We start from the raw sequence: 25,916 nt of genomic DNA on the forward strand, positions 1-25,916 counted from the left end.
TAAGCAATCAATAATAAACCTTCTTTGTTTGCACTTGAGACTACTTAAATTTCTTAAACCCCATTTAGTAGCTTCTACTGCCTTCTCATGGTTGATGATAGTATATAAAGAGGTCACATCAGCAGTAACTAGGTAAGTGGGGCCATTGTGTAGTCTAATATCATTTAATAATTGAATCAAGTGCTTAGTATCCCTTAGAAATGATTTAGTCTCCTTTACTATAGGCTGTAGGAAGAAGTCAATATATTCTCCTAATCTTGAGCAAACAGAATTAATTCCATTCACTATAGGCCTACCAGGCGGTTTTGTCTCATTCTTGTGTATTTTGGGAATGGTATAGATCACAGGTACCCTACAAGTGTTGGGTACCAGATATTTGGCTTCTTTTTTATTTAATAAACCTTTATCGAGTCCTTTATTTATAATTTTAGTCAGTTCTTTTTTGTATCGTAGGGTGGGGTTATTATGTAGCTTCAAATATGTGGTTTCATCTCCTAACTGCCTATTTAATTCCTCATTATAGTCATCTTTAGACTGTATAACAATGGCTCCCCCCTTATCAGCTTGCCTTATGACGATGTCCTTCCTGGACTCAAGTTGTCTCATGCCTTTTCTAATGTCAACCGGATCATATACCTTCTTGGTCTTCAATTCTTGTATATCATTTAAAACCATTCTTTTAAACACTTCAATGTGACCTTCATTTACCCCTGGTGGGTTAAAGAGAGATTTGTTTCGTAGATTCGTATATTGTATACCGTTCTGTTCTGGAAGTTTTGTACCTCTTCCTATTCCAGAATCTGTTAGCATGTATTTCTTTATGTTCATGCTTCTTATAAATTTATTGATATCTACGTAAGTATTGACAATTTTTGAAAAAAAAACACATTATTTTTTACTTTTTGTTATAATAAATATCCCCCAAAAATATATAAAAAAACATTGTTTTCCCTCAGTTTAGGCCGATACGTATTCTTCTACATATTTTTGGTAAAAAAAATCGCAATAAGCGATTATTGATTGGTTTGCGCAAAAGTTATAGCGTTTACAAAATAGGGATAGTTTTATAGCATTTTTATTAATAATTTTTTATTATTATTTTTTTACTAGTAATGGCAGCGATCAGCGATTTTTATTGTGACTGCGACATTGTGGGGGACCCATCGGACATTTTTGACACATTTTTGGGACCATTGTCATTTATACAGTAATCACTATATAAATATATATATATATATATATATAAATGCAGTGACTCCTGTGTAAATGACACTGGCAGTGAAAGGGTTTACCAGTGGGTGGCAGTGTAGGGGTTAAGTGTTCCTAGGGGTGTGTTACTAACTGTGGGGGGGTTGGGCTTTTATTTAGTGAACACTGATCTCTGCTCCAATCACATGGAGCAGAGATCAGCATCACTAGTTGCTAGGCAGAATGGAGAAATGTTGTTTACACAGCATTTCCTCCATTCGGCCGCTCCGTGAGACGATCGCGGGGATGCCCGCGGCGATCGAGTCCGCGGGTCCCGCGACCGGACTCACGGGGGTCCCGACCAGCGCGGGAGCGTGCCGGCGGCGGCGCGCTCTCGATGGCAGGGCGGCATTGAATATTGGACGTACCTGTACGCCAATATGCCTGCCCGTGCCATTCTGTCGACGTACATCGTCGTGCGCTGGTCGGGAAGTGGTTAATGTTGACAAAAATACAATGAAATTAACGCTACTTTAGTCTACTAAAATATGACTAAAACCAAAACAATTCAGATGACTAAAATACAACTTAAACAAAAATGGCATTTTAGTCAAAAGCCTATAACTTAGGCCTCATTCAGACGAGGCGGATCCGCTCGCATGGAGTCCGCCTCTATCCGCTGGCTCAGCGGGAGTTCTCTCTGTTGATCTCCGCTGAGCAGGCGGATGACAGGTCCCTCTCTGCTCACTGAGTGAGGAGGGGCTTATCGAGCGCCGCAGGATTCTATGGAGAGATCAGATCTCACCCGATCCGATCCGCCAATGACGGATCCGGACGTAGGGCCATCTGTCTGCTTTTGGCAGATCGGACCGGGATGGATGTCACCGCTGACATCCGTCGCTCCATAGACTAGCATGGAGCGCTCGTTCAGGTCCACCGTCAAAACTGACAGGCGGACCTGAATGGTCCGACAGTGTGAAAGGAGCCTAAAACTAAATCAAAATTAGCATTGATACCCCCCCCCCCAACTTTAAAACTAGAGAAAGAGGGACACTTTGGGGGGGAGATTATATGCGGCATGAGCAGAGCACCACTGCAGAAAAAAGGAGTGTGGTCAAATTTTAATTTTTTTACATGACTGCATTATGCAAAATGGGGCCCTGGGCAAACATCAAAGTGTATCTAAACCCAAACTCTGTTTTCAGTATGTATACAGTTTTCGTAAAGCATATGGGTTTTTCCCCCCTCTTTTTCTGTGTACCTGTAGCAAAGTGTCTTACCTGGAAATTTTACCAGTAACCACTTTTTCTATTTCAGGCTGACAACACTAAGCTACAGCTTTGCAATTAGCAACAATGTTTTCAGGCTGCCATGCTCATTCCTTTAGTTTGCCATTGGACTATCCTTTTTGGTGTATGCATGCCTCCCGCAGACCTGATAGGTAGCCCAATGGTCAACTGAAGAAATAGAAATGGCAGCTTAGCAACATTTTTATAAGCAGCTTTGTCACCCTGAAACAGGAAGTGATGATACTGGTGGGACATTTTGCAATAGGTTCACAAAAATGATTTGCTTAGGAAAACTGTATACAGTGAGACATGATGCCAAAACATGCTGAAAAAACTTTTTTTGGATTTACGTACACTTCAAAGTGAGAGCCCCATATGCTGACATTTTGTACTATGTGACTGGAATGATTCAACAGAAAAAGAGGCCAAAAGCAAATATAAAAAATGAGGGCTATAATATGCATGGTCAGTTGTGAGAGAAGCTAAACATGGGCGTTCTTTTAACAGTTGTGGTTATATAGCGATAAACCTTTCAGACACTACCTGCCACCAGCATAACAACATTTATAAAGCAGCAGTATAATACCTCCATTCATCATCAGCATAACAAAGATATATCAACCAAATATGGAATTAAAATGATTTATAGAAAATGGGCTTCACACCATGTTCAGAATAATAACCACCCTCAGAATACAATATTATTTGCCTTAGCAGAAAGGGTAAATCCTTCAGGGCAGCTTTGGGGTGTGAAGCTTTACAGAGAGACAGACCTTAAATTAAATTGCACTGTGCCCAATGTGGCATGCAAAAGCTGCAAGAGGCCACATTGCTCTAAATATATTGGTCGTGGCCTAAAGGATATGGTTAAATAAAGCCTGAGACTGCTGTATATACTGCACATTTTTCTACATACCTTGCATCCACAAATTGCTCCTTAATCATTGTGCCACAAGTGATAGTCGCACAGACACACATAAACCTCAAGACAAAGGTTTTCTTTCAAAAATGTAACTCTTATGCCACGTACACATGATCGGAAATTCTGCCAGCAAAGGATGTGAGCAGATGTGAGCTTTTGGTCGGAAAATGCGACCGTGTGTAGGCTCTATCGGACTTTTGCTGGCAGAATTTCTGGCAGCAAAAGATTGAGAGCATGTTCTCAATTTTTCCGATGGAAATAGTTTCTATCGGAAATTCCAATCGTCTGTGACATTTCCGACACGCAAAATTCCGATGCATGCCCAGAAACAATTCTCATGCTCGGAAGCATTAAACTTAATTTTCTCGGCTTGTCGTAGTGTTGTAGCTTTCTTGACGGTTAGAATTTGGTGTGACCGTGTGTTAACAAGACAAGCTTGAGCGGAATTCCATTGGAAAAGCCACCCAAGGCCTTTTCGGCGAGAATTCAGATCGTGTGTATGCAGCATAACAGTACAAATGGAAGCTGTTCTCCTTGTCATGATGATCAAAAGGCTTCAGTATTATTTCAGCCACTGACCAAAAACAAGATCAACTTTGCTCTGACTCTTCTTTCTGCCTGCATGCTCTAGATTTGTGTCTTGAAAATAACTAACCCAAGACTGGCATTAAACAAGCCTTCTAGTAGGTCCTCAGTGGCAGCCTTTATATATCTCTCATTCAGTACAGGCTTCCGTTAAGTATAAATAAGGGTCAAATGTATCTAGTAGAATACAACTTTCCTAGTCCTTTCCATCAGTTTTACATAGAATCTGTAAAAAGGTCCTGAATCTAGGCCCAGAGTGCATGACCTAGGAGATTTTTATTTATAGTAATTATGTATATATTTTTTTCTAGAAATCTCACTTGCTGAAGCAGGGAATCTCCTTTATGGTGGTAAGATCTTGACACCTGTTGTAATTTATAAACCTAAAGTGTACCATATACAATATTAAACACCACTTACATTATGTGGAATTGGGGTTTGCCAGAGAAGCAAAGTGGCATTTGTGCTCTTAGGCTAGTTTCATAGAGACGTGCAGTTTTTACTGCCCCCTGTGAAAGGCAACTCACAGTGAATTCACTTTTCAGTGGGTGGCAGAACCAATGTTTCCAGCCATTCAGGAGGAACTAATCTCTCAGTTGAAAGGATGATAGTTATTTAAGAAACTGTTGTTGCCATAGCAATGTTTCCAAAATTGGTGCAGATGCTTGCCTGAATTAGATTTAGGTAGTTCTAAAGGGAACTACTGACAGCAAAGGCATTATTACCACTTTAGTGAATTCCTCAGAATGTGTTTTAGCCTGCCAATAAAAACGAACACAGCTACCATATCTAAGGACTTGTTACCTGAAATATATTGCGTTTTATGTTCCTGGGTGTAGGTATACTTAAATACATATGCCAACTCTTCGAAAAGGAAATCGGTGTCAATGATTTAAATTCCTCCACACCTCCCACATACCACCTCTTTCTTCCACTGAGCATTTGGAACTTTCTAGTGGATTCATACTGGGCATGTGACATCTATTGAAGAACACTATTCTTTTGCAGGGATGTCCTTATTATGACATACACTACATGAATGAGACATTTGCATTGAGTTTTGTTATCTTGATATTTGGGCATTCCAGAAATATGCCTATTTGTTTCTAGGGAAAGGGATACGGTTTAGTCTTTTTGCCTTGGGTGCCATCATTTATGAACATAGCAATTTTGGAACTATATTAACACAGTAACAAATACAATATTAAATTAATTGATATGTTACTGTGAATATAATAATTATTGCTCTTAAATTTTCCCTCTGCCCCTTACTTAATTACTCTCCATTCTATACTGTATGTACGTTAATGTGCTACGTACTGCACCATTTCAGTGTTCTTGGATTTTTAATGGCATTATAATAAACGGTATCTGTTTTAAGAAGTCAGTTATACCATTCAGGACATTTTAACAAATGGCTATTTGGTTTGTTTTGGTCCATCTCATCATAACCAGACTAATTATACATCTAAATGTGCCTGCATAAAAGAAACTTGACCAGCAGTGCCCCCATGTGGCAAGTTAATGTAGCACAATAATGCAAAAAAACAAAACAACAATGAATCACACAATTTAGAAAATTACTGGATTGTATAATAATAATGGAAAAAGGTTTTGAAAATGTGTTTACATATATGTATATAAATTAAATTGAATGGCAGAATTTAAGGTCATACCAAAACACGCTGAATGTACTTCTGTATTACTACATTACTATTATATTACTAGTATTCTGTACTACTGTATTTCTCTGCTAACCAAAAACATTAAATGTATTTCTTATGATCTTGGCCACATACTTGATCTCAGAAATTCCTAATTTGTCCCTCATTTGGTCTTATTATATACTGTACCTGTATAAAAATGTGCTATCTATCTATCTATCTATCTATCTATCTATCTATCTATCTATCTATCTATATATCTATCTATCTATATATCTATCTATCTATCTATCGTGTCCTTTGCCTACATAGTTTTTCCTAGTATCTCAAAAAGTCGGGAGGTATGCTTCCATAATTCAATAAAGACAAACAGGTGGTATACATGTAAAAAACACCACCGCTGATGTTAAACTGGTATTTGAAATTATAGTATTAATATATCAATATGGGTGGAAGGATCATAGCTTCACGCATTGCTTCTAGGCTTTAAATGAGAATTTCAGCACTAAAAACATGCATACAAGGTCCGGCCATGGGGGGTGTGCAGGAGGGGCAGCTGCCCTGGTGCAGTGAAGCAAGGGGGCAAAGAATAGGAGCAGGGTTGTACACCCATTCTACAGCATATATTACCAGTGGAGGAGGGGGGTTGCAATTCTGGATCCTTGCTCTGGTTGCTGGACCACCCTGTGCCAGTACTGCATGCATATTTGGTGATGTGGTCATAAAACTTTAATGCTGGATGCATCTTCCAAAGGTAGTGTATGTGTCAAAGTAACAGTTATGTTATAATGGTGCAGATGTTTTTTCATCTTAGTTTTAGCCTTTTGTTGATCTGTCCATTCTTTACTCCATTCTATTGCCGACATACCCTTGGTACCAGCTTAAAAATAGCTGTATATAAATATTTTAAATTTTGTAAAGTTAATTCAATAATGTGAAAAAAGCATTAAGAGGAGGAGAAACACCACAAAGTTCCAAAAAGAGGAGATATAAATCCAGGAGCTATAGCAATCTCACCACTGAAATCCCAATTGGATAAGAGAAGCAATCTGGTTACTCAGCCCATTAGACATCCCCTTGAAATATTTTTAGTGGTGTGAAACTTTCAGCTGACATTTTAAGCCAATTTGTGGAATATAGTTAAAAATATTTAACATAATTCTGTTATTTGCATTCTAAACAGATTGCGGTGTTGGAGGTCCTAAAACAAGTAGGATAATAGGAGGGAGTCCGGCACCTTCAGGATCATGGCCCTGGCAGGCCAGTCTGCGTTTTAATGGTATACACAAGTGTGGAGCCTCTCTCATCAGCAACACCTGGCTAATTTCTGCTGCTCACTGTTTTGAATTGTAAGTGATCGTCTGTGTAACAAAACTGAAGGTTTTATAACATTCTTTGTTTTTAATCTCATTTGTGCTAACAGTAACAGGTCTGATGCAACCTCATGCCGCCAAACTCTCTGAAATGGCAGAGAGGGACATTTTTAAAATAAAGTATATAGGCAAGGGACACACTCTCTATTACCCCACAGTTGCACAAAGAATGATGAATGAAAGTACAAAAAAATAGCTGGTTAAACTCACGCATAATAACCGAAAATAAATGATATCCTTGTCTAGTACAGTATAAAAAAAATTGTAGTTAAATAGTGCTTTTTTTTTTTTTAGGAAAGTCTGTACCTCAGACATGGGTGTGCGCAGCCAACAGCATTGGGGTGTGCACCCCAAAGCTGAAGCACACACGTGTGTGTGTTTGTGTATATATATATATATATATATATATATATATATATATATATATATATATATATACAGTGGTGTGAAAAAGTGTTTGCCCCCTTCCTCATTTCCTGTTCCTTTGCATGTTTGTCACACTTAAGTGTTTCGGAACATCAAACCAATTTAAACAATAGTCAAGGACAACACAAGTAAACACAAAATGCAATTTGTAAATGAAGGTGTTTATTATTAAAGGTGAAAAAAAATCCAAACCATCATGGCCCTGTGTGAAAAAGTGATTGCCCCCCTTGTTAAAACATACTATAACTGTGGTTGTCCACACCTGAGTTCAATTTCTCTAGCCACACCCAGGCCTGATTATTGCCACACCTGTTCACAATCAAGGCATCACTTAAATAGGAGCTGCTTGACACAGTAAGGTCCACCAGAAGATCCTTAAAAGCTACACATCATGCCGAGACCCAAAGAAATTCAGGAACAATTGAGAAAAAAAGTAATTGAGATCTATCAGTCTGGAAAGGGTTATAAAGCCATTTCCAAAGCTTTGGGAATCCAGCGAACCACAGTGAGAGCCATTATCCACAAATGGCGAAGACATGGAACAGTGGTGAACCTTCCCAGGAGTGGCCGGCCGCCCAAAATTACCCCAAGAGCGCAGCGACGACTCATCCAAGAGGTCACAAAAGACCCCACAACAACGTCCAAGGAACTGCAGGCCTCACTTGCCTCAGTTAAGGTCAGCGTTCATGCCTCCACCATCAATAAAAGACTGGGCAAAAATGGCCTGCATGGCAGAGTTCCAAGGAGAAAACCACTGCTGAGCAAAAAGAACATCAAAGCTCGTCTCAATTTCTCCACAACACATCTTGATGATCCCCAAGACTTTTGGGACAACATTCTGTGGACCGATGAGACAAAAGTGGAACTCTTTGGAAGGTGTGTGTCCAAGTATATCTGGCGTAGAAGGAACACTGCATTTCATAAAAAGAACATTATACCAACAGTAAAATATGGTGGTGGTAGTGTGATGGTCTGGGGCTGTTTTGCTGCTTCAGGACCTGGAAGACTTGCCGTGATAAAAGGAACTATGAATTCTGCTGTCTACCAAGAGATCCTGAAGGAGAATGTCCGACCATCTGTTCGTGTACTCAAGCTGAAACGAACTTGGGTTCTGCAGCAGGACAATGATCCTAAACACACCAGCAAGTCCACCACCGAATGGCTGAAGAAAAACAAAATGAAGACTTTGGAGTGGCCTAGCCAAAGTCCTGACCTGAATCCTATTGAGATGTTGTGGTATGACCTTAAAAAGGCCGTTCATGCTCGAAAACCCTCTAATGTAACTGAATTAGGACAATTCTGCAAAGATGAGTGGGCCAAAATTCCTCCAGGACGCTGTAAAAGCCTCATTGCACGTTATCGCAAACGCTTGGTTGCAGTTGTTGCTGCTAAGGGTGGCCCAACCAGTTATTAGGTTTAGGGGGCAATCACTTTTTCACACAGGGCCATGATGGTTTGGATTTTTTTTCACCTTTAATAATAAACACCTTCATTTACAAATTGCATTTTGTGTTTACTTGTGTTGTCCTTGACTATTGTTTAAATTGGTTTGATGTTCCGAAACACTTAAGTGTGACAAACATGCAAAGGAACAGGAAATGAGGAAGGGGGCAAACACTTTTTCACACCACTGTATATATATATATATATATATATATATATATATTTTTTTTTTTTTTTTCTTTTTCTCTCAGAGAATGGGTGCAGGAACTCAACCAAGTCCTCCATTTCTCAATTTTTTCCCTGAGCGGAAGCGGGAGAGCATGGTGCATCAAATGGCAGGTGTAGCCAAATTGCATAGACACTGGGAGGGTCTTAAAGGGACATTCAATACCAGGAGTGTACTACATATAGTATGCAGACTTCAGGATCAGGCTTTGTACAGAGTGCAGGGTTCTGGAGTGCATTACATACAGAGTGCAGGGTTTAGCAGTTTGCTACGTACAGAGGGAAGAGTTCAGTGGTGCACTACATACAGAGTGTAGAGTTCAGGAGTATGTTACATACAAGGTGCAGAGTTCAGGAGTGCACAGCATACAGAGTGCAGGGTTCATGGGTGAGCAGTGTACAGAGTGCAGAGTTCAAGGGTGTGCAGTGTACAGAGTGCAGGATTCAGGGGTGAGCAGTGTACAGAATTCAGGGGTGCACAGTGCACAGAGTTCAGGGGTGAGCAGTGTACAGAGTGTAGAGTTCAGGGGTGCACAGTGTACAGAGTTCAGGGGTGAGCAGAGCACAGAGTGCAGAGTTCAGGGGTGTACAGTGTACAGAGTTCAGGGGTGATCAGTGCACAGAGTGCAGAGTTCAGGGGTGCACAGTGTACAGAGTTCAGGGGTGAGCAGAGCACAGAGTGCAGAGTTCAGGGGTGTACAGTGTACAGAGTTCAGGGGTGATCAGTGCACAGAGTGCAGAGTTCAGGGGTGTACAGTGTACAGAGTTCAGGGGTGAGCAGTGTACTGAATGCAGAGTTCAGGGGTGAGCAGTGTACATAGTGCAGCATTAAAAAGCATGCTATGTACAGAAGGCAGGGTTCAGGGCTGCATTTATCACTGGCTATTTAAACCAAAAAGGACTCCCCCTCCCTCCCCAAATCTCCCCCTTCCCCAGTACAGAGCTCTCCTCTAACCCCCAGATCCCCATCCACTCAGGATTGGTATCCAAATCTTAGCACAAGCCCCCCTACCCCCCATCCACCATAAATACTCTTCTCCTGCCATCTCAATTCCCCCCTCCCCCCTGCTGTACAAATGGCACCAAAAAATCCTGGATACCCATCACTAGTAATGCCATTGGCGCCTTCCCCTCCCTTTCCCATATATTACAGCATCTGTGCCCAGGGATTGGTTTGGTGCAGCCACTCAGAGAGGAGTGGTGTCATTTCTAAGTACAGAAGCCCTGTGCACATGGAGTGATTAGGATGTGCCCAGGCACATCCCGCACACCCCGTGCACACGCCTATGACCTCAGACTAGGAAGAGGGATTTTTTTTTTTCAAAAAATATTTTATTTAACAAATTTAAAATAAACAGTACAGATTCCAGAACAATACAAAATCATTGTGTTCTTTTTTGTTTTTCCCACTTTCTTATTTGTTTGGTTTTGGTGGAACAGTAATCAGTACAAACAAAAGCAGGAAGAGGGATATTTGACAGTTAAAGAAGGACAGAGGGATTTGGTTTCAATATAGGGAAAGTGGCAAGGTAGGCAAATTAATGGCAATGGTTACTAGAACAATAGAAAGGGTGAATATCCCCAGCAGGAAAACAGACAGAAATAAAAACCTTACGGGGGTTCTAACCATTATTAGGTCTTTGCAAATATGTAATAAATATGGTTTTACATATACTTTACTATCAACCTTTTGTAATTGCTAGCATTCAAACTTGGAGATGGAGAGCCGTGAATTTGATTCAACTGAGGCAGGGCTGTCAAACTCAATTTCATCACAGGCCGCATCAGCAATATGATTGCCAACAAAGGGCCGGTTGTATCTGGGATGCGTTATGTACAAAATGCAGGGTTCAGCAGAGTGTTACATACAGAGTGCAGGATTCAGGTGTGCACAGTGAACAGAATGCAGGGCTCATGGGTGAGCAGTATACAGAGTGCAGAGTTCAAGGGTGCGCAGTGTACAGAGTGCAGGATTCAGGGGTGAGCAGTGTACAGAGTGCAGGGTTTAGGTGTGTGCTGTGTACAGAGTGCTATGTACAGTGTGCAACCCCAACCCCCCTCCCGCTTCCTTACGTCTCTCTCTCCTACTTGGCCTGACTGGTTTAGGAGATATTTGCCCGAAAACGGATGCGCCGTAGACAGCGGCGTGCAGGCGCACTAAGCGCGGCATTTCCAAAAATGGAGCTGCCGCGCGTGTCGACTCCCGTGCGCATGCGCGGGAGTGACGTCATCGCGGCTTCGCCAAATGACAGCGGCGGAGCTGCGAGACGCCACCAGCAAGATGGATGCGGCAGACTACAGGGGACAGCGGCGACATCGCTGGCTCCTGTGTCAGGTAAGTGACACATAATGGGCTACTATGCGATGCATAGTAGTCCATTATGTTTTGCCTTTGCAGGGAATGAAAGAGGAAGTAAACCCATCAGGGTTTACTTCCTCTTTAAGTACCTCCTTGCGTAGGTAACTCTGCCTCGCCTTGCAGGGAGAAGCTGCTGAGTGAAAAGCTGTCCATTGTAAACACAGAAGGCAGGGAGTGGAGGGAGAGAGCCAGAGGTGGAGAGGGAAAAAAAGACAAGGTGTGGATGGGTCAGATTTGACCCGTGGGCCTTATGTTTGACATATGTGAACTAAAGTATAAAATGCATGTAGTAGGAGGTACATACACATCCCTTCAGTGTCTATAAAAAGATTGCAGATACAACAGAATGCAAGGCCCTTACCTTGTTGGCCAGTGAAGCAACCTATCATAGTGATGGACAAATAGGAATGTGTTGGAGCGATGGAGCTTTGCCAGTGAGAATGGCTTAGCATTCAGCTATATTCCCAGGCTTGTAGAAGCCGCGTCAGGTAGAGATACTTGAACTTTCAACATGGAGCACTGTTCTGTTTTTTTCCTTTTCAACTAAGCCTTCAATTTCCTTGGTCCACAATCAGGGGCTCTCAGCTACTTGTGATGTGGCTCTTACTGAATCTCTTCATTGTCTAACTGGATGTCTGCTGCATTATTTATATTCCATAATCATGAAGCCAGAGATTCCTCAGTTATATTTTATTTAAAAATTTACCATCACATTGTTCTTACTTTATTTGGCTAATTGGTACTTATATTTCTACAGAGTAAACATATATTTAATGTTGGTATTTAAAAATATCAAATATGAGGGTATATTTGCTTAATATGTACATTTCATCTTGTGGTTTTGAAGGTCCATGTCTTGTTTCTCTGCAGAAGCAAGGATGTAAATTCGTGGACAGTAGTGTTGGGTATTTTGTTATCAAGCCCTGGAAATGGGCTAAAGCTCCGGAGGATCATAGTGCATGAATCTTTTAGCCGTCCAGAGATTGGAAATGACATTGCACTTCTTGAGCTGTCCGCTCCTGTCATTCTTCAACAAAACATCCGCACTGTATGTCTACCAAAGGCATCTGACATCTTTCCTGATGATTCATCCTGCTATGTCACCGGGTGGGGAGCACTTGAATATGGTGGTTAGTAAAATATCATGTATATCAGCATATTGTAGTCTGTATAACTGATTGTTTTCTTCTTGTATTACGCTCGATTATTTAAAGCCCAATTCCAGGAAAATTATCCTTTGAAATGGGGTTGTGCCCACAGTGCAAGAGTTACCTGCTTGTTTAGCTTAGGGGATTGCGACAATTGCGTGGTCCTGCGACGCTGTACCCAAACAAAATTGATGTCCTTTTTTTCCCCACAAATAGAGCTCTCTTTTGGTGGTATTTGATCACCTCTGCTGTCTTTATTTTTTGCGCTATAAACAAAAAAAGAACGACAATTTTGAAAAAAAAAAGAAACACAATATTTTTTTTACTTTCTGCTATAAAAAATATCCAATAAGATTTTTTTCCTCAATTTAGGCCAATATGTATTCTGCTACATATTTTTGGTAAAAAAAAATCCCAACAAGCATATATTGATTGGCTTTCACAAAGTTTATAGTGTCTACAAACGATGGGATATATTTAGGCATTTTTATTTATTTATTTTTTACTTGTAATGTCGGTGATCAGCGATTTTTAGTTGGACTGCGACATTGCGGCGGACAGATCGGACACCTAGTTGACACTTTTGATGCTTTTTTTTCGGAACCAGTGACATTATTACAGTGATCAGTACTAAAAATATGCATTGACACTATATAAATGACACTGGCAGGGAAGGGGTTAACATCAGGGGCAATCAAAGGATTAACTGTGTTCCCTATGTGTGTTTCTAACTGTGAGGGGGGATGGGCTCACTGCATGGATACTCTGATCAGTGTTACTGGTTAGCAGGAACTCTATATCAGAGTGTCCATGCCTGATAGCACTGCTTGTTTACATGAGTAGAGCAATCGCGGGTTGCCAATCAGCGTGCGTTTGCGGCTCCAGCAGTGCGTGCGCACCCTCCCAGTGGCTATTAGCGAAATCACGTACAGGTGATTTTGACTAATAGCGCTACCTTACCACAGTATATGTATGGCAGGCAGTCAGGAACTGGTTAATATTAACCCCTAACCCTAATATTAACTCCTAATCCCAATCTCTAACCCCTAGCCCTAATCCTTAACCCCTAACCCTAACCTCTAAACTAACAAAATAAATAAATAAATAATAATTATATAAATAAATAATAAATAAATAAATAAGTGAACCCTTAACCTTAACCTTTAACCCCTAACCCTAATCCCCTTACAAAAAAAAGGTAAACATAAATAAATAAATTATAAATAAGTGGATGAAAAATATGAAAATGCTGAAAAACATAGCAACAAGCGATGAAACAGATTTCATTTTTCTCCATTGGCCAATAAAAAAATGCCAAAGCTCAAATACGCTTTAAAAATGCTGTACAAAAATGTTCAAAAAAGTGCAAAAAAGTGCAAACAAACGACCAAAAAACAGTCAAAAACATGAAGCTGAGGTGTGAATGCAGCCTAAGCAGTGACAAATTCATATGTTGCTACTCTTTCACTGGGGACACAACATCACTGTATTACATAACACTAATATGGAAATTAGTGTCACCCTCCTGGATATGCAGTGTGCCAAAGGTGTATGGATTATAAGAGTAACTAGAGAAAACTTTACATCCCTTAGCAGATTACATTTACATCGCTGCTGTGTATTTAGCAGCTTGCCCAGAGTTCACCTTTAAGTACAGTATATCATACAATAAAAATGCACTAGGTTTTAGGGAACAGAAAATTGTTGGCTCATTACTTCCAAATGAAACATGTTGTTTTGAGTAGCATATATGAAATTAGTAGATAATAAAGGCTTAGCTTTACCGTGAAACATACACAGGCACATTTAAATAAACCCATCACACACCTGCCAATTTAAAGTGAGGACATAGTGAAAAAATGTGTTAGCAGTGGTGCCCTTTAGTGAAAACCACATGTCAAAACAGTAGCTCAATAGCTAAGAGCAGCTGAAGTTACTGTAAATTGAAATCTAAACATGTCTTGTAAATTCTGAGCTTGGCCTGGTTTATTCCAATATCCAAAAAAACTTGTTGGCCTTGCCCTTTCCTGGCACCAAATGTCCCTATTGGTCATGTGCAATCACTGGCCAATGAGAAGGCTTGGTGACAGGAAGGGGCAAGGCCAAACAGACTTGTATGGATTGTCTGGGTTTATTTATGAAGTTGTTTTATGAATTGTCCAGGTTTTTTTTATGACTTGTCCTGCTTTTTTATAGATTGTACAGGTGGTAACATTGCTATATAAAATACAGCAACTCATAGGTAGTAGCCTAAGCTTACTTAGTCACCATTCTTGTATAGATGGGATGTCAACTGTGAGATGCTGGCTTTCTAGCAAGACCTGGATCAGTCAATCAGAAAATAAAGTTGTCCATTCATATTCATTCCAGAGAAACATACTGTATTCAGTAAATCTGTTCCTGCACTGGACCAATACTATACAGACACACACCACTTATTAAAGTACAGAGCTCTGCAAAAGCTTGTGTTTCATAAATGAATGTTTACTAAAAGTAAAAGTCTGTGCAAATTAGGGGGGTGTAGTGCAGGGCGGGGAATGGCCACAGTGCCGTCTTGAGTGGGACGGGGGCTTGGTATTTGTACCCTACCCTGGAAGGCCAATGTTTGCACTTTTTTACAACAATGCAACCTTTTCTCATTCTCAGCATCAGGGAAATAATATGTCGTTTTTGCATACACTTGTGTCCTATGACTAAAACAAGTGGTACTATGCATTTGTCCTTATGTACACAGCAATTGCTTAAATCGTACTGCATAGTAGATTTATAACACATTTTTACATTTACAGGCCCTGTATCACCGATTCTACGACAACTTGAAGTGAAGATAATCAGTTTAGATATGTGTGCTAGTCCTCAGATGTATGGAAGTTTAATAAAGCCATCAATGCTATGTGCTGGATATATGGATGGGGGAAAAGATGCTTGCCAGGTGAGTTGAGACAACATTTATGTCTTGAATGTGTTAAATCTAATTTGTGTTGCAATTTCTAATTAATTTGTGCAAAAAGTGTGGTATTTTACTGTGACAGCATTGATATCCTTTTTTGGTTATCTTAACGTGTTACTAAACCCAGGACCTGCATTCACTATATCTGATCTCCCACAGTACACAGAACATGGAAATGCAATTATTTTAGTAAATATAAACTGCTAAATACCTTTTCTCATCACAGTATATAACAGTCTTGTGACTACTATCAGTGTCCGGCCAAGCACTGGTTAAAGCTTGTAGGAGGAGTTTTCATTTTACTATGACTATCCTATGAGGCTGCATGACTCCTGGCCCTCTGTCTGGACACAGTGTTGCCAACCTTCCAGATTGGAATTTACTGACATGACACCCAAAATTTACTGGCACGGCCAAGATTTGACTGATATTTCCAAAAGTTACAAAATTACAGTTTTAAGTGCGCACTTCATTATTAAGCTACAAATAAGTATAATATAAGGTTAGCAATGTGGTTTAAGGTAGATGTTAAGGCACAAAAAACATATTAGTTATTTTATTTTTGATAGTAAATAGTTCAGGGACAAGACTCAGGAGGGCAAGAAATTAGAATGGACAGGCACACACACCTGAAATCGACTCTCGCAGTGACACGGACAGCAGTGTGCAGCAGCACAGATGACACCTCACTGTAATGACACGTCCCCTCCTGAGTCACAGTGACTGTCTCTTCACACCAGGTGGTCCCTTTAGTCCACACCAGTCCAAACAGCACTGACCGTCTCCTGCTCCCGGCTTGCCTAGCTCCCGTCCCATAGATCTGCACACGTGGCTCTGGCCACTCTGCTCTGCTCTTGCACCATGATATCACATAACACGCTCAGGCACCGCCTCTGCCAGACCTTCCCCCTGCTGGCACCACCCAAACACACTGTAGCAGGCACTCGGATGGTCTCAGCTGACTCCGGATCTGATTTGTTCATGTGCAGTTCCGATCCTATCATCACAGCCATATTTTTTTACTGGCAACCTTTTCCTGTCGCTGCCATTTACTGGCAGGAGAAAAGTTTTTTACTGGCTGCCAGTAAAAATACTAAAGGTTGGCAACACTGTCTGGACAGTGCTGACTGGCCCTGTGTTGATCACATGCATCCTCCCAAAAAAGAAAAAGGGTCTCTAGCAATACACACTAAACTGAGCATGTGCCGAGTGCCTCCAAGGCTCTGTACTATCAGCAGATGGATTGGAGACAGTAAAAGAAGGGGAGGATCAGAGAAGACAGCATCAAACAGCCTTTTTACACAATGCCCAGGATTAACCCCTTAGGTTCCACAGTAAGTATAACAAGCATGCTTTCCTGCATATACAGACAGTTATACAGTATTACAGTTGGGGGTTTAGTAACACTTTAGGTTATTAAAGATTAGGGATGAGCTTCGTGTTCGAGGTGTAATATGGGTACGGGGTTCCCCTTAATATGCGTACAAGACCCAAAGGGGCTGGTAATGGGCAGGGAGGGCTACCCATGCCATTTTTCTCAATGGTTTTCAACCATTTTGCAGGAACCAGATATAACATTAAAACCGCAAGCAGTTTTCAATGATGTTATTTCTGTTTAATGTCATTTTGTGCAGGGACTTTTCTAAACACGGGAAACACGTGGCACTTCACAGGCATACTACAGACACCCCCCAGGCACCATATTTAAAGGAATATTTCACTTTTTTTTTCACTTTAATCGTCATTAAAATCAGTGCTCCCGCCAAAACGGACATTTTTAAAAACATTTTAGGCATTGACCCATGTCCCCTGGGGCAGGAGCCAGGTCCCCAAACCCTTTTTAGGACAGTATCTTGCATATTAGCCGTTAAAATTAGCACTTTTAATTTCGAACGTTCGATTCCCATAGACTTTAATGGGGTTCTAAAGTTCATACGAATTTGGGGTCCATTCGAAAGTTCTGGTGCGAACCGAACCGGGGGGTGTTCGGCTCATCCCTATTAAAGATATAAGAATTGTATAAAACCAGAATAAGGCATCTAAAGCATCCTAAAAGCTTGCATCTTTAATAACTTAAAGTGATATTAAAGTCTCACATTTTTTAATTAGAATAATAAATATGTTATATTTACCTGCACCATGCAAGAATATTGTAAAGAGAAGTCCTTTGCCTCTTCTTTTTTGAAGATGCTGTGTCAGCTCCTCTGCTCTGGGAGCTCCCGCAGCAAGCCCGGCCCCCTACTCCCATGTCCTCCTTACAGTATTTGACTGACAGCAGCAGGACCCAATGGCTCCTGCTGCTCTAAGAAACTCCTGTAAGAAGAGGAAGAGAGGGGAAAATAACTGAGAGATGAGGGGGAATAGCTAGAGGAAGCTTTTTTACCATAATGCAGAAAATGCATTACTGAAAAAACCTGTTGCGTTTACCTACCTCCCGTATACGGCCGTGTGGGTGTTTCCTCCTTCTGAGTGAACATTGAGGAACATCCTTCAGAAGGAGAGGTTCACCTGTGCGGACATGGCGCATCTCAAATCGACAGGAGGGCTCTGTTATTGGCCCTCCTGATCACATGATGGCTGTGTCCAATCACAGCCATCATGTGACAAAATAGAGAGCCGGTTGCTAGGCGATCAGCTCTCTTCTCACACAGAAGTTGTCAGTGAGGAGAGAGTGGATCGCTGCAGCCGGCCGGTGATCAGTGAGTATGAGCTGTTTTTTACAGTTTTTTACACACTGATCACTGGCCCAGTGTCCCCACACATGTCCCCATACATTGTCACCTCACAATGTCCCCAAAATAATGTCCCCACAATAGTGTCACCACACACATGTCCCCGCACAGTAAAAACAACTGTCCCCCCACATATGTCCCAGTAAAATCATATGTCCCGATGATCATCTGCACACGTATGTCTGTGATCATCTGCGCACAACTGTACATGATCATCTGCGTACATATGTCCGTGATCACACAAAACAATTATTATACACTTAACAGGATTTCTTTTTTACCAAAGACACTTAGCAGCATACATTTTGGCTTACATTTATGACAAAATTAGATTTTGTTGAATTTCTTTTAAAATACAAAGTAGAAAATATTGTTTCTTTTCAAATTTTTTGCTATTTTTTCCGCTTCTATCAAAAAAAGGAAAAACTGAGTCGTGACTAAATACCACCAAAATAAAGCTCTATTTGTGTGTACAAAGTGATAAAAATTTCATTTGGATACAGTGTTGCATAACCAACCGCGCAATTGTCAATGAAAGTGCGAGAGCCCTGAAAGCTGAAAATTGGCCTGGGAAGGAAAGGGGTGAAAGTGCCCAGTATTGAAGTGGTTAAAACTACGTTAAGTTAGCCAAGAAAGGGTATTACTTAACTTTCAAACTTTCTGCACAAATTATTTTATGTACATTGTAAAATTTATTTTTTTAACATGCACATAGATACATTTTCTTAAACAGGTTCTTACTTCAATTATATATATATATATATATATATATATATATATATATATATATATATATATATATATATATATATATTAATATTATTGAATTCTAATGAAAAAGCATTGAATAGATTAATAATTGATAGAATAAATAAATCAATACTTAGCAATAATTCAGTACTCTGACTAAATGAGTGATGCAGCCAGTGGACCAGATAGAAGCCAGTTCAAAGTATGCATAAAACCATATGTATTTATTGCGCTAATAAAAATGCACTGACAAGAGGAACTAGGCAGATTGGGGTGATCAGAGCACAATCAGGAGGGTCAACAACATGGTGTGGGACATCCAGTCTATATCACAGGCAAAGAGGTGGAAACAGGTGCCAAGGGTCACTATGAGAGGTTCAGGACTCGTCCGTGACTAGGAAGTGCAACGATGGCTAGAGCCTCCCCTTGTCTGACATCACTCCTGATTCTGCCTTGATCATTCCATTCTGCTGGTCTGAGAAACTTTTGTGAGTGCATTTTTATTAGCTCAATAAATACATACGGGTTTATACATACAACATAGAGTGTTTGCGCAGGTTTCTATTCTTCTTGTTTATACTTAAATTGTGCATTACCTTCAGCATTACTTTAGAAGCATTTTTGTTTGTAGCTGTAATATATAGCTAAGTCAAAACTACTGTATACATTCAAACACACTAGAGTAGAAGCTGTATGATATTATTAGTTAGCTAATACTTGACATATTAAACTAACGTATTGCTCTTGTCTCACTCTAGCGTGATGATGGTGGTCCTTTGGTCTCTATGCAAAATACAAAGTGGTTCCTTATTGGAATTGTTAGTACTGGTGATGATTGTGGATTACCTAATAAGCCTGGCATCTACACCAGAGTTACATATCTGCGCAACTGGATTACCCAGCAGTCTGGATTATAATGCCCAGGAGAAGAAGAAATGTGGTGTGGAGGAACTTGAATGGCCTGGACAAAACACTGACCTTGTAAGACTGCTATAGAGAGACACAAAGTCAACCAGACATAATGTTGCCCATAGATGGATCGAAATTTCACCCATACGTCTTTGGGGAAGCCCGGCTTCCCTATTTGCATCAGAGGGGGGCGGCGTCAGGTGACGGGTGGCCCCGCCCTCCGCATATAAGAAACATCAGGCCGCCGGGATCCCGCAGTGTCTCCTCTGTGGAGACAGAAGATGGATGGATTCACTGCGCTGGATCAGATCAGCCATCGCTGGACCCCGGAGAGATGATCATCCGTCGCTGGATAGCAAGAGTGGATTACCACCGCTGGAATCTTTTTTAATTTTTTTTATTTTTAATAAAGGACTTTTTGGACGAAAATGCATTCGGACGAAAACCATTGCACATGTCTAGCACCTACCCTCTCCGAATATCAAAACTTATATAGCTTATTTAAATAATGACTCAACATACTTATTGGCAAAGAATTGGCCGCTGCACTTTATTGGTATATTCAAATCAATAAATAAATAATAATCATATTCTGATAATTTTATTGCATCATAAAATTCTTATATTTCAAACGATCAACTTCAAAACAGCTCAGTCTTAAAGGACTCGAGCATACATAAATCTTTTAACCAAAGTCCCCCCTACATCACCTAGGGTGACGGACCACATAAACATGCTTAGCGACAAGGGAAGGGGGGGTGGGAAGCTTGTTGCACCATCACTGCCTGGCAGGGAACAGGTGTGAGTGCACCTGTGAGAGGGTCCTATATATAATAACCCCCCTTTCTAGAACATTCCCCATGGGTCATGTGACCATTTGGGATATCACCAATAGCCTTGTGATCCTTAACCCCGCCCCAGCCCAATTTGCCATTCTCTTAAAGGGACATTAACCCAAATACATTAAGCTGTATATAGCCCTAAATATTTACAATATTGCTTCTATCCTCTTAATAATAAAGGGAGGTGGCGACCGGATGCCCATGCTGTTGGGCTCAAAGCCTTGAGCCCTCATAGTTCATTCTCTTTATTCTTTATAATGCTAGAAGAATGAAGTTGTTTTGCTGCTCATATTCACACAGCCTTCTCCAAAACGTATTTCTTTATTCTTTTTCCTGATTTCATGAATAGAATATTTTTATATTTGTCAGATCTCCCGAATATTTTTATTTGTTTATTTTTATTTTTTTGTTTAAATTTTGTGGTTGTTTTTTTAATCAAGATCTCCTTTTTTTACATTTTGCTCATCTTCGTATTTTTTTTGGTGTGTTTTGTGTGTCAACTTACCAAAACACCATTATTATCTTTTTATTTTATTGTTTTATTTTTTAATCTCTAGGAGGTTGTTTGGTGTTGGTGCCCCTTGGTAATTTTTGAAGTAAAACACATACGCAAGTATTTCTTTAACCAAAAAAAAACTTTATTAGGTGTCATAATCAAATAAACAGGAAGGCAATTCTGGAGAAACTGGTCAATTTGGCGAAGCCTTTGACCCCCAGGGCAGACATCAATTATTTAAATGCAAAATTGGTGGCCAGGGGAGTCCATATCTAAAGGGAGAACAGTGATGACCTTCTAGTGTATATTCAGAATCCACACATCTCCATACCATCCCTACTTAGTGAATTTCAACGCTTTGGTGTCTATAGTAACTTTAAGCTCAACATCTCTAAGACGGAAGCCCTCAACATATCCCTTACCCCCTCCACGCTGTCCCTTCTGCAATCCAACTTCTCATTTAAATGGCAGGCTAGGGGGATCTCGTACCTAGGGGTTGTTATACCCTCCAACCTAGCTGATTTGTTTTCTCTGAATTATATCCCTTTGCTTAACCGTATACGGAAGGACCTCGAGGAGTGGGGGGGATCTCCCTTGCCCTGGTTCGGACGGATTAATATCCTGAAGATGGACACTCTACCCAAGTTCCTGTATTTATCTCAAACAATACCCATCCACGTCCCCAAATCATTTTTTATCTCCCTACGCTCGCTGGCAATCAGATTCTTGTGGAACAGGGGCCTCCCCAGGGTTAAATTTAAACTACTAACGATCCCGAAGACTTTAGGAGGAACAGGCCTCCCTGACTTTGAGACTTACCATAAGGCCGCTCATATGACTCGCATCATTGAGTCGTTCTCTCGCCCTTCCTGCAAGGCCTCGGTGTCTGTTGAACAGGACCTTTCTCCTGTAGATCTCCGAGCCCTTCCATGGGGTTATAACCTGGACTACTCTCGTATGACCTCCTTGTCCCCTCTGACTTTGGCCTCCCTGACGATGTGGTACAGGACGGGACTAAACTCCACTCTCTCCTCGGACCCGGGCCCCTTGACGTCCCTCTTTGACCATCCTGCTTTGCCACAGAGTGCAGGGGCAGCCTCCCTAGGACCTTTTAAGCGCACAGAATGGCCGCAGGCCCGTACCTTTGTGCACCCCTCTCAGGGGACCCCGGTCTCCGTGACAGACTCCGGAGATTGGCTCACGGCCCTACATGTGTCCGCATTTGCCAAACGACTACACTCCTCCTCTCAGATACATCGCCAGCTTACCAATTTCGAGGAACTGTGTTCGCTTCCGGAAACTCCCAAACACTTACTGTCCTCCTTATATAACCTGCTACAGACTTTAGCACATGATCAACTCCCACATTACACCAGGCTGTGGTCTGCGGATCTGGGTGAGGACATCTCTGTGCCGGAATGGCATACCTCTTTTCATTTCACACATAAGTCAACAATCTCCTGCTACTCCCAAGAAAAGAACTACAAACTATTATCCAGGTGGTACAGGGACCCTGCTACTTTACACAGGATTTTCCCGTCTACCCCGGCCACCTGCTGGCGCTGTGAAGCTTCAGTCGGAACTTACATGCATGTCTGGTGGGACTGTGAGAGGATCCGCCCCTTCTGGACACAGGTTTTTGAATGTTATAATCTCTTGGCTGATACCCCGGTTCCTATCTCTCCAAAAATTGCATTACTCTCTATTCTGCCAGGGTCTATTAAATCGCAGAGACAAAGATTGCTCCGTTTCTTTATGTCCTCCGCTAGGCAACTGATACCTGCTTATTGGAAGACGACGACCACCCCCCCCATTGTCACGGTGGGTATCGATTATGAATGACACCATGAGAATGGAGAAGATGTTGGCACTGGACAATGACACTTACGCCAAATGTATTTCTCAATGGTCGATCTGGCTCCGCTTCTCTTCTTCTGAAGCTTTAATGAACCAAATCTTAAACGCATGAGGACGCTGTGGGCTCTCCCTTGCCCTACCCCCCCCCCCCCCTACCCATATTCCTTCCCCCTCCCCCCCTTCCTCCCCCTTTCCCTCCTCTCCTCTTGCTATTTAGCTTTCCCCTATACTGCCTTGCTCCTCTTTACTTTGCTCCTTTCTCTTTTCTCTTCCTTTCTATCTTTTCTTTTTTATGTTATTGTCTAAAAACTGCCTCATGTAGTAACCCATGGGTGTTTCTCACTACTGTGACCTCAGGGATCGGAACACAGGCCGTCTTCTCTACTCTCCAAGCTTCCCGTCAGGGACCGGCTGTGGCCGATTGTCATTAGCCGGTCTCCTGTAATTGTACCTCTGTTACTGTTCCTGTCTGTATTTGCCTCATGATGGTTACTGTTTATTGTTTTTACTTGACATGTTTTAATAAAAATATTTTCAACACTAAAGGGAGAACTGTCTGGTCCAAAAGTCCAAGAGATCAGGAAGAGCAGATGACAGCTATGTCCCCAGGCTGTGGTCATACAAGAGCCTGCATCTTCTGTCAGACCAGACTGAACCCAGGCCATCACCCTCTGGTCTTCCTTAGGCACTTCCCTCCAGGCTTCCTTCCAGGCTGTGGCTCTGCTCTTGTAGTTGTGGCAGAAGGTGGGGGAGCAGGAGAGCGATGGTTGACCTCCCGGCTGCCACTTGCCACAGCCTCCTCCCGGCTGAGGTCTTCCTGTGTATGAAAATGGGACATAGTTTTAGTTTTTTGGTCATCAATCACACAATTTTCAGTTCATGACTGATGCAAATTAAATTTTAATAAATAGAACAGGCTATCATTCTGACCCCTGCATTTTTCATTCCCAAGAATTTTTGGTCAATACTGTCTATTGATATGTAAAACGCTTTGTTAAATCAGAACTTACTGATCAATAATAACATCTAGTTAATATGTTCCACATGTTGCTGCCTGGAAGGCCCATTGGACATTGGAAGCCTCAGCGGGGGGGGTGGGAAGCCTTGAAGGAAGACGGTAGAGTGGTGGCCTGGGTGGCCAGAAAATGCAGCCTGTCATAGTACAACATCCTGGGAACTTAAATGTCATCTGGATCTCCTGATCTCATGGACTCCCGGACCTTCTTGCTCACCCTCAGATATGTACTTCTCAGGGCACCAATTTTGGCCATCACATAGGTCATGTCTGCCGTGGGGACCATCGTCTTCACCAAAGCAAGCAGTTTCTCCAGCGCTGCCTTCCTCTTTCTTTTTTTTACAAACCAGAATGTTCCTTTATTGCAATCAATTAAGACACAGTACAGATGGTAGACCAACATGGACCACATCCAAAACATTATAAGTAAACATAAGGCAAACAGTACAAGACATCGTGTAACAGTTTAACCGGTAACAAGACATATTGTAAGTGCCGGCGTGACCAATCCACGCCACCCACCGACATCCATTATGCCACCACCTACAATGAGGTGAGACTGGGGAAGCATAGGAGGCAGAAAAGTACCCAGGGATCCCACCACCCCCCGTGAGCCCCACCCCTTAATCCATCCACAACCCCCAAACCTTACGGAATTTCTGGGGGCAATTCCTATTCATATAGGTAAGTTTGTACAATGGAAGCACCGCAGCAATAGATTTTTCTCACATGCCGATCGTAGGGGGGAGGAGGCATTCCACTTCAGCACAATTTCCCTTTTAGCATAAAACAGAAGATATGTCAACAGCAGTTTAGTGTATCTGGGTCTTTGGTCATCATCCTGGATCCCCAGTAAGGCTAGCTCCGGCGACAGGGGGAGCCCCAACTGGGGACGCCCGTTAATGGTGTCAAACACTTGAGCCCAATAATCAGCGATCTTAGGACAGCCCCAGAACATATGCAGGTATGTGCCTATCGACTGTTTACATCTGGGGCAGTCCCTCGACCGCTGGGGGTAAACCTGATGGAGCCTCTGGGGAGTGTAATACACCCTATGCAAAAATTTAACCTGTATCAGCCTTTCCCGGGAGGATATAAGGGTAGTTGCACTATCAGCCAGACAGTCTTCCCAATCCGATCTATCCAGCCCAGGTAGATCTGCCTTCCATAGATCCCATAATTTGTGTACCTTCACAGAGTCTGTCCGTAATAAAGTCAGGTATAAAGCAGACAGGGGCTTATCCAGTTTCTCCTGCACTAACTGCTCCTCAATCGGGTCCATACGCAGCCGAATCGGATTCGGGAATTGGGCCCTGACAGCATGGTGCAGCTGGAGGTATCGAAAGGCCATCCAAGCCGGTAAATGATATGTAGCCTGTAGGGCCGCGTATGAGAGCCAGACTCCAGCAACAAATATATTGCCCAAGGTCACGATCCCATACCTGGCCCACACCTGCGGGTCTGGTACCATTCTCATATGAGGGAGACTAAAGTTATCCCAGAGCGGGCAGTGCGGAGACCAGTCCTGTGGGACAATCATCCCCCGCCTGGCCACTGCCCAAGCCCTAAGGGTAGTTTTGGTAGGCGTCGGGAGCCCTCTCGTCGCCCGTCGCGCCCCATACACCAGGCCAGTCAGCTCCCGACGCGACCCCACGACCTCCGCTTCCAAGCATACCGCCGCATTCCCCCTAGGGAGGGCAAGCCACCACCGAGCCGTCACCAAAACCGCCGCCCAAAAGTACG

General features: G+C 42.0%; 1 protein-coding gene across 1 annotated transcript; it reads left to right on the plus strand.

Moving 5' to 3' along the window:
- The first annotated feature begins 808 nt into the window (after positions 1–808).
- Positions 809–21,169, plus strand: LOC143975882 (transmembrane protease serine 11C-like). The gene is made up of 4 exons (XM_077478434.1): positions 809–855; positions 12,345–12,604; positions 15,412–15,554; positions 19,813–21,169. Exons 1-4 carry the CDS (start codon positions 809–811, stop codon positions 19,969–19,971), a joined length of 609 nt encoding a protein of 202 aa, XP_077334560.1. The 3' UTR covers positions 19,972–21,169.
- Positions 21,170–25,916: the final 4,747 nt, after the last annotated feature.

The sequence above is a fragment of the Lithobates pipiens genome, unplaced genomic scaffold, assembly GCF_037356315.1.
Source record: "Lithobates pipiens isolate NorthernLeopardFrog02 unplaced genomic scaffold, aLitPip1_a1.2 Scaffold_13, whole genome shotgun sequence".
Lineage (NCBI taxonomy): Eukaryota > Metazoa > Chordata > Amphibia > Anura > Ranidae > Lithobates > Lithobates pipiens.

What these genes read in the sequence shown, in the direction of transcription:
- LOC143975882 (XM_077478434.1), top strand. Translation starts at nt 809, where the DNA reads ATGTATTTCTTTATGTTCATGCTTCTTATAAATTTATTGATATCTAC. An exon ending in GGGAGCACTTGAATATGGTG is followed by an intron (nt 12,605 to 15,411) that starts GTTAGTAAAATA and finishes TTACATTTACAG; the next exon opens with GCCCTGTATCACCGATTCTA. An exon ending in GGGGAAAAGATGCTTGCCAG is followed by an intron (nt 15,555 to 19,812) that starts GTGAGTTGAGAC and finishes GTCTCACTCTAG; the next exon opens with CGTGATGATGGTGGTCCTTT.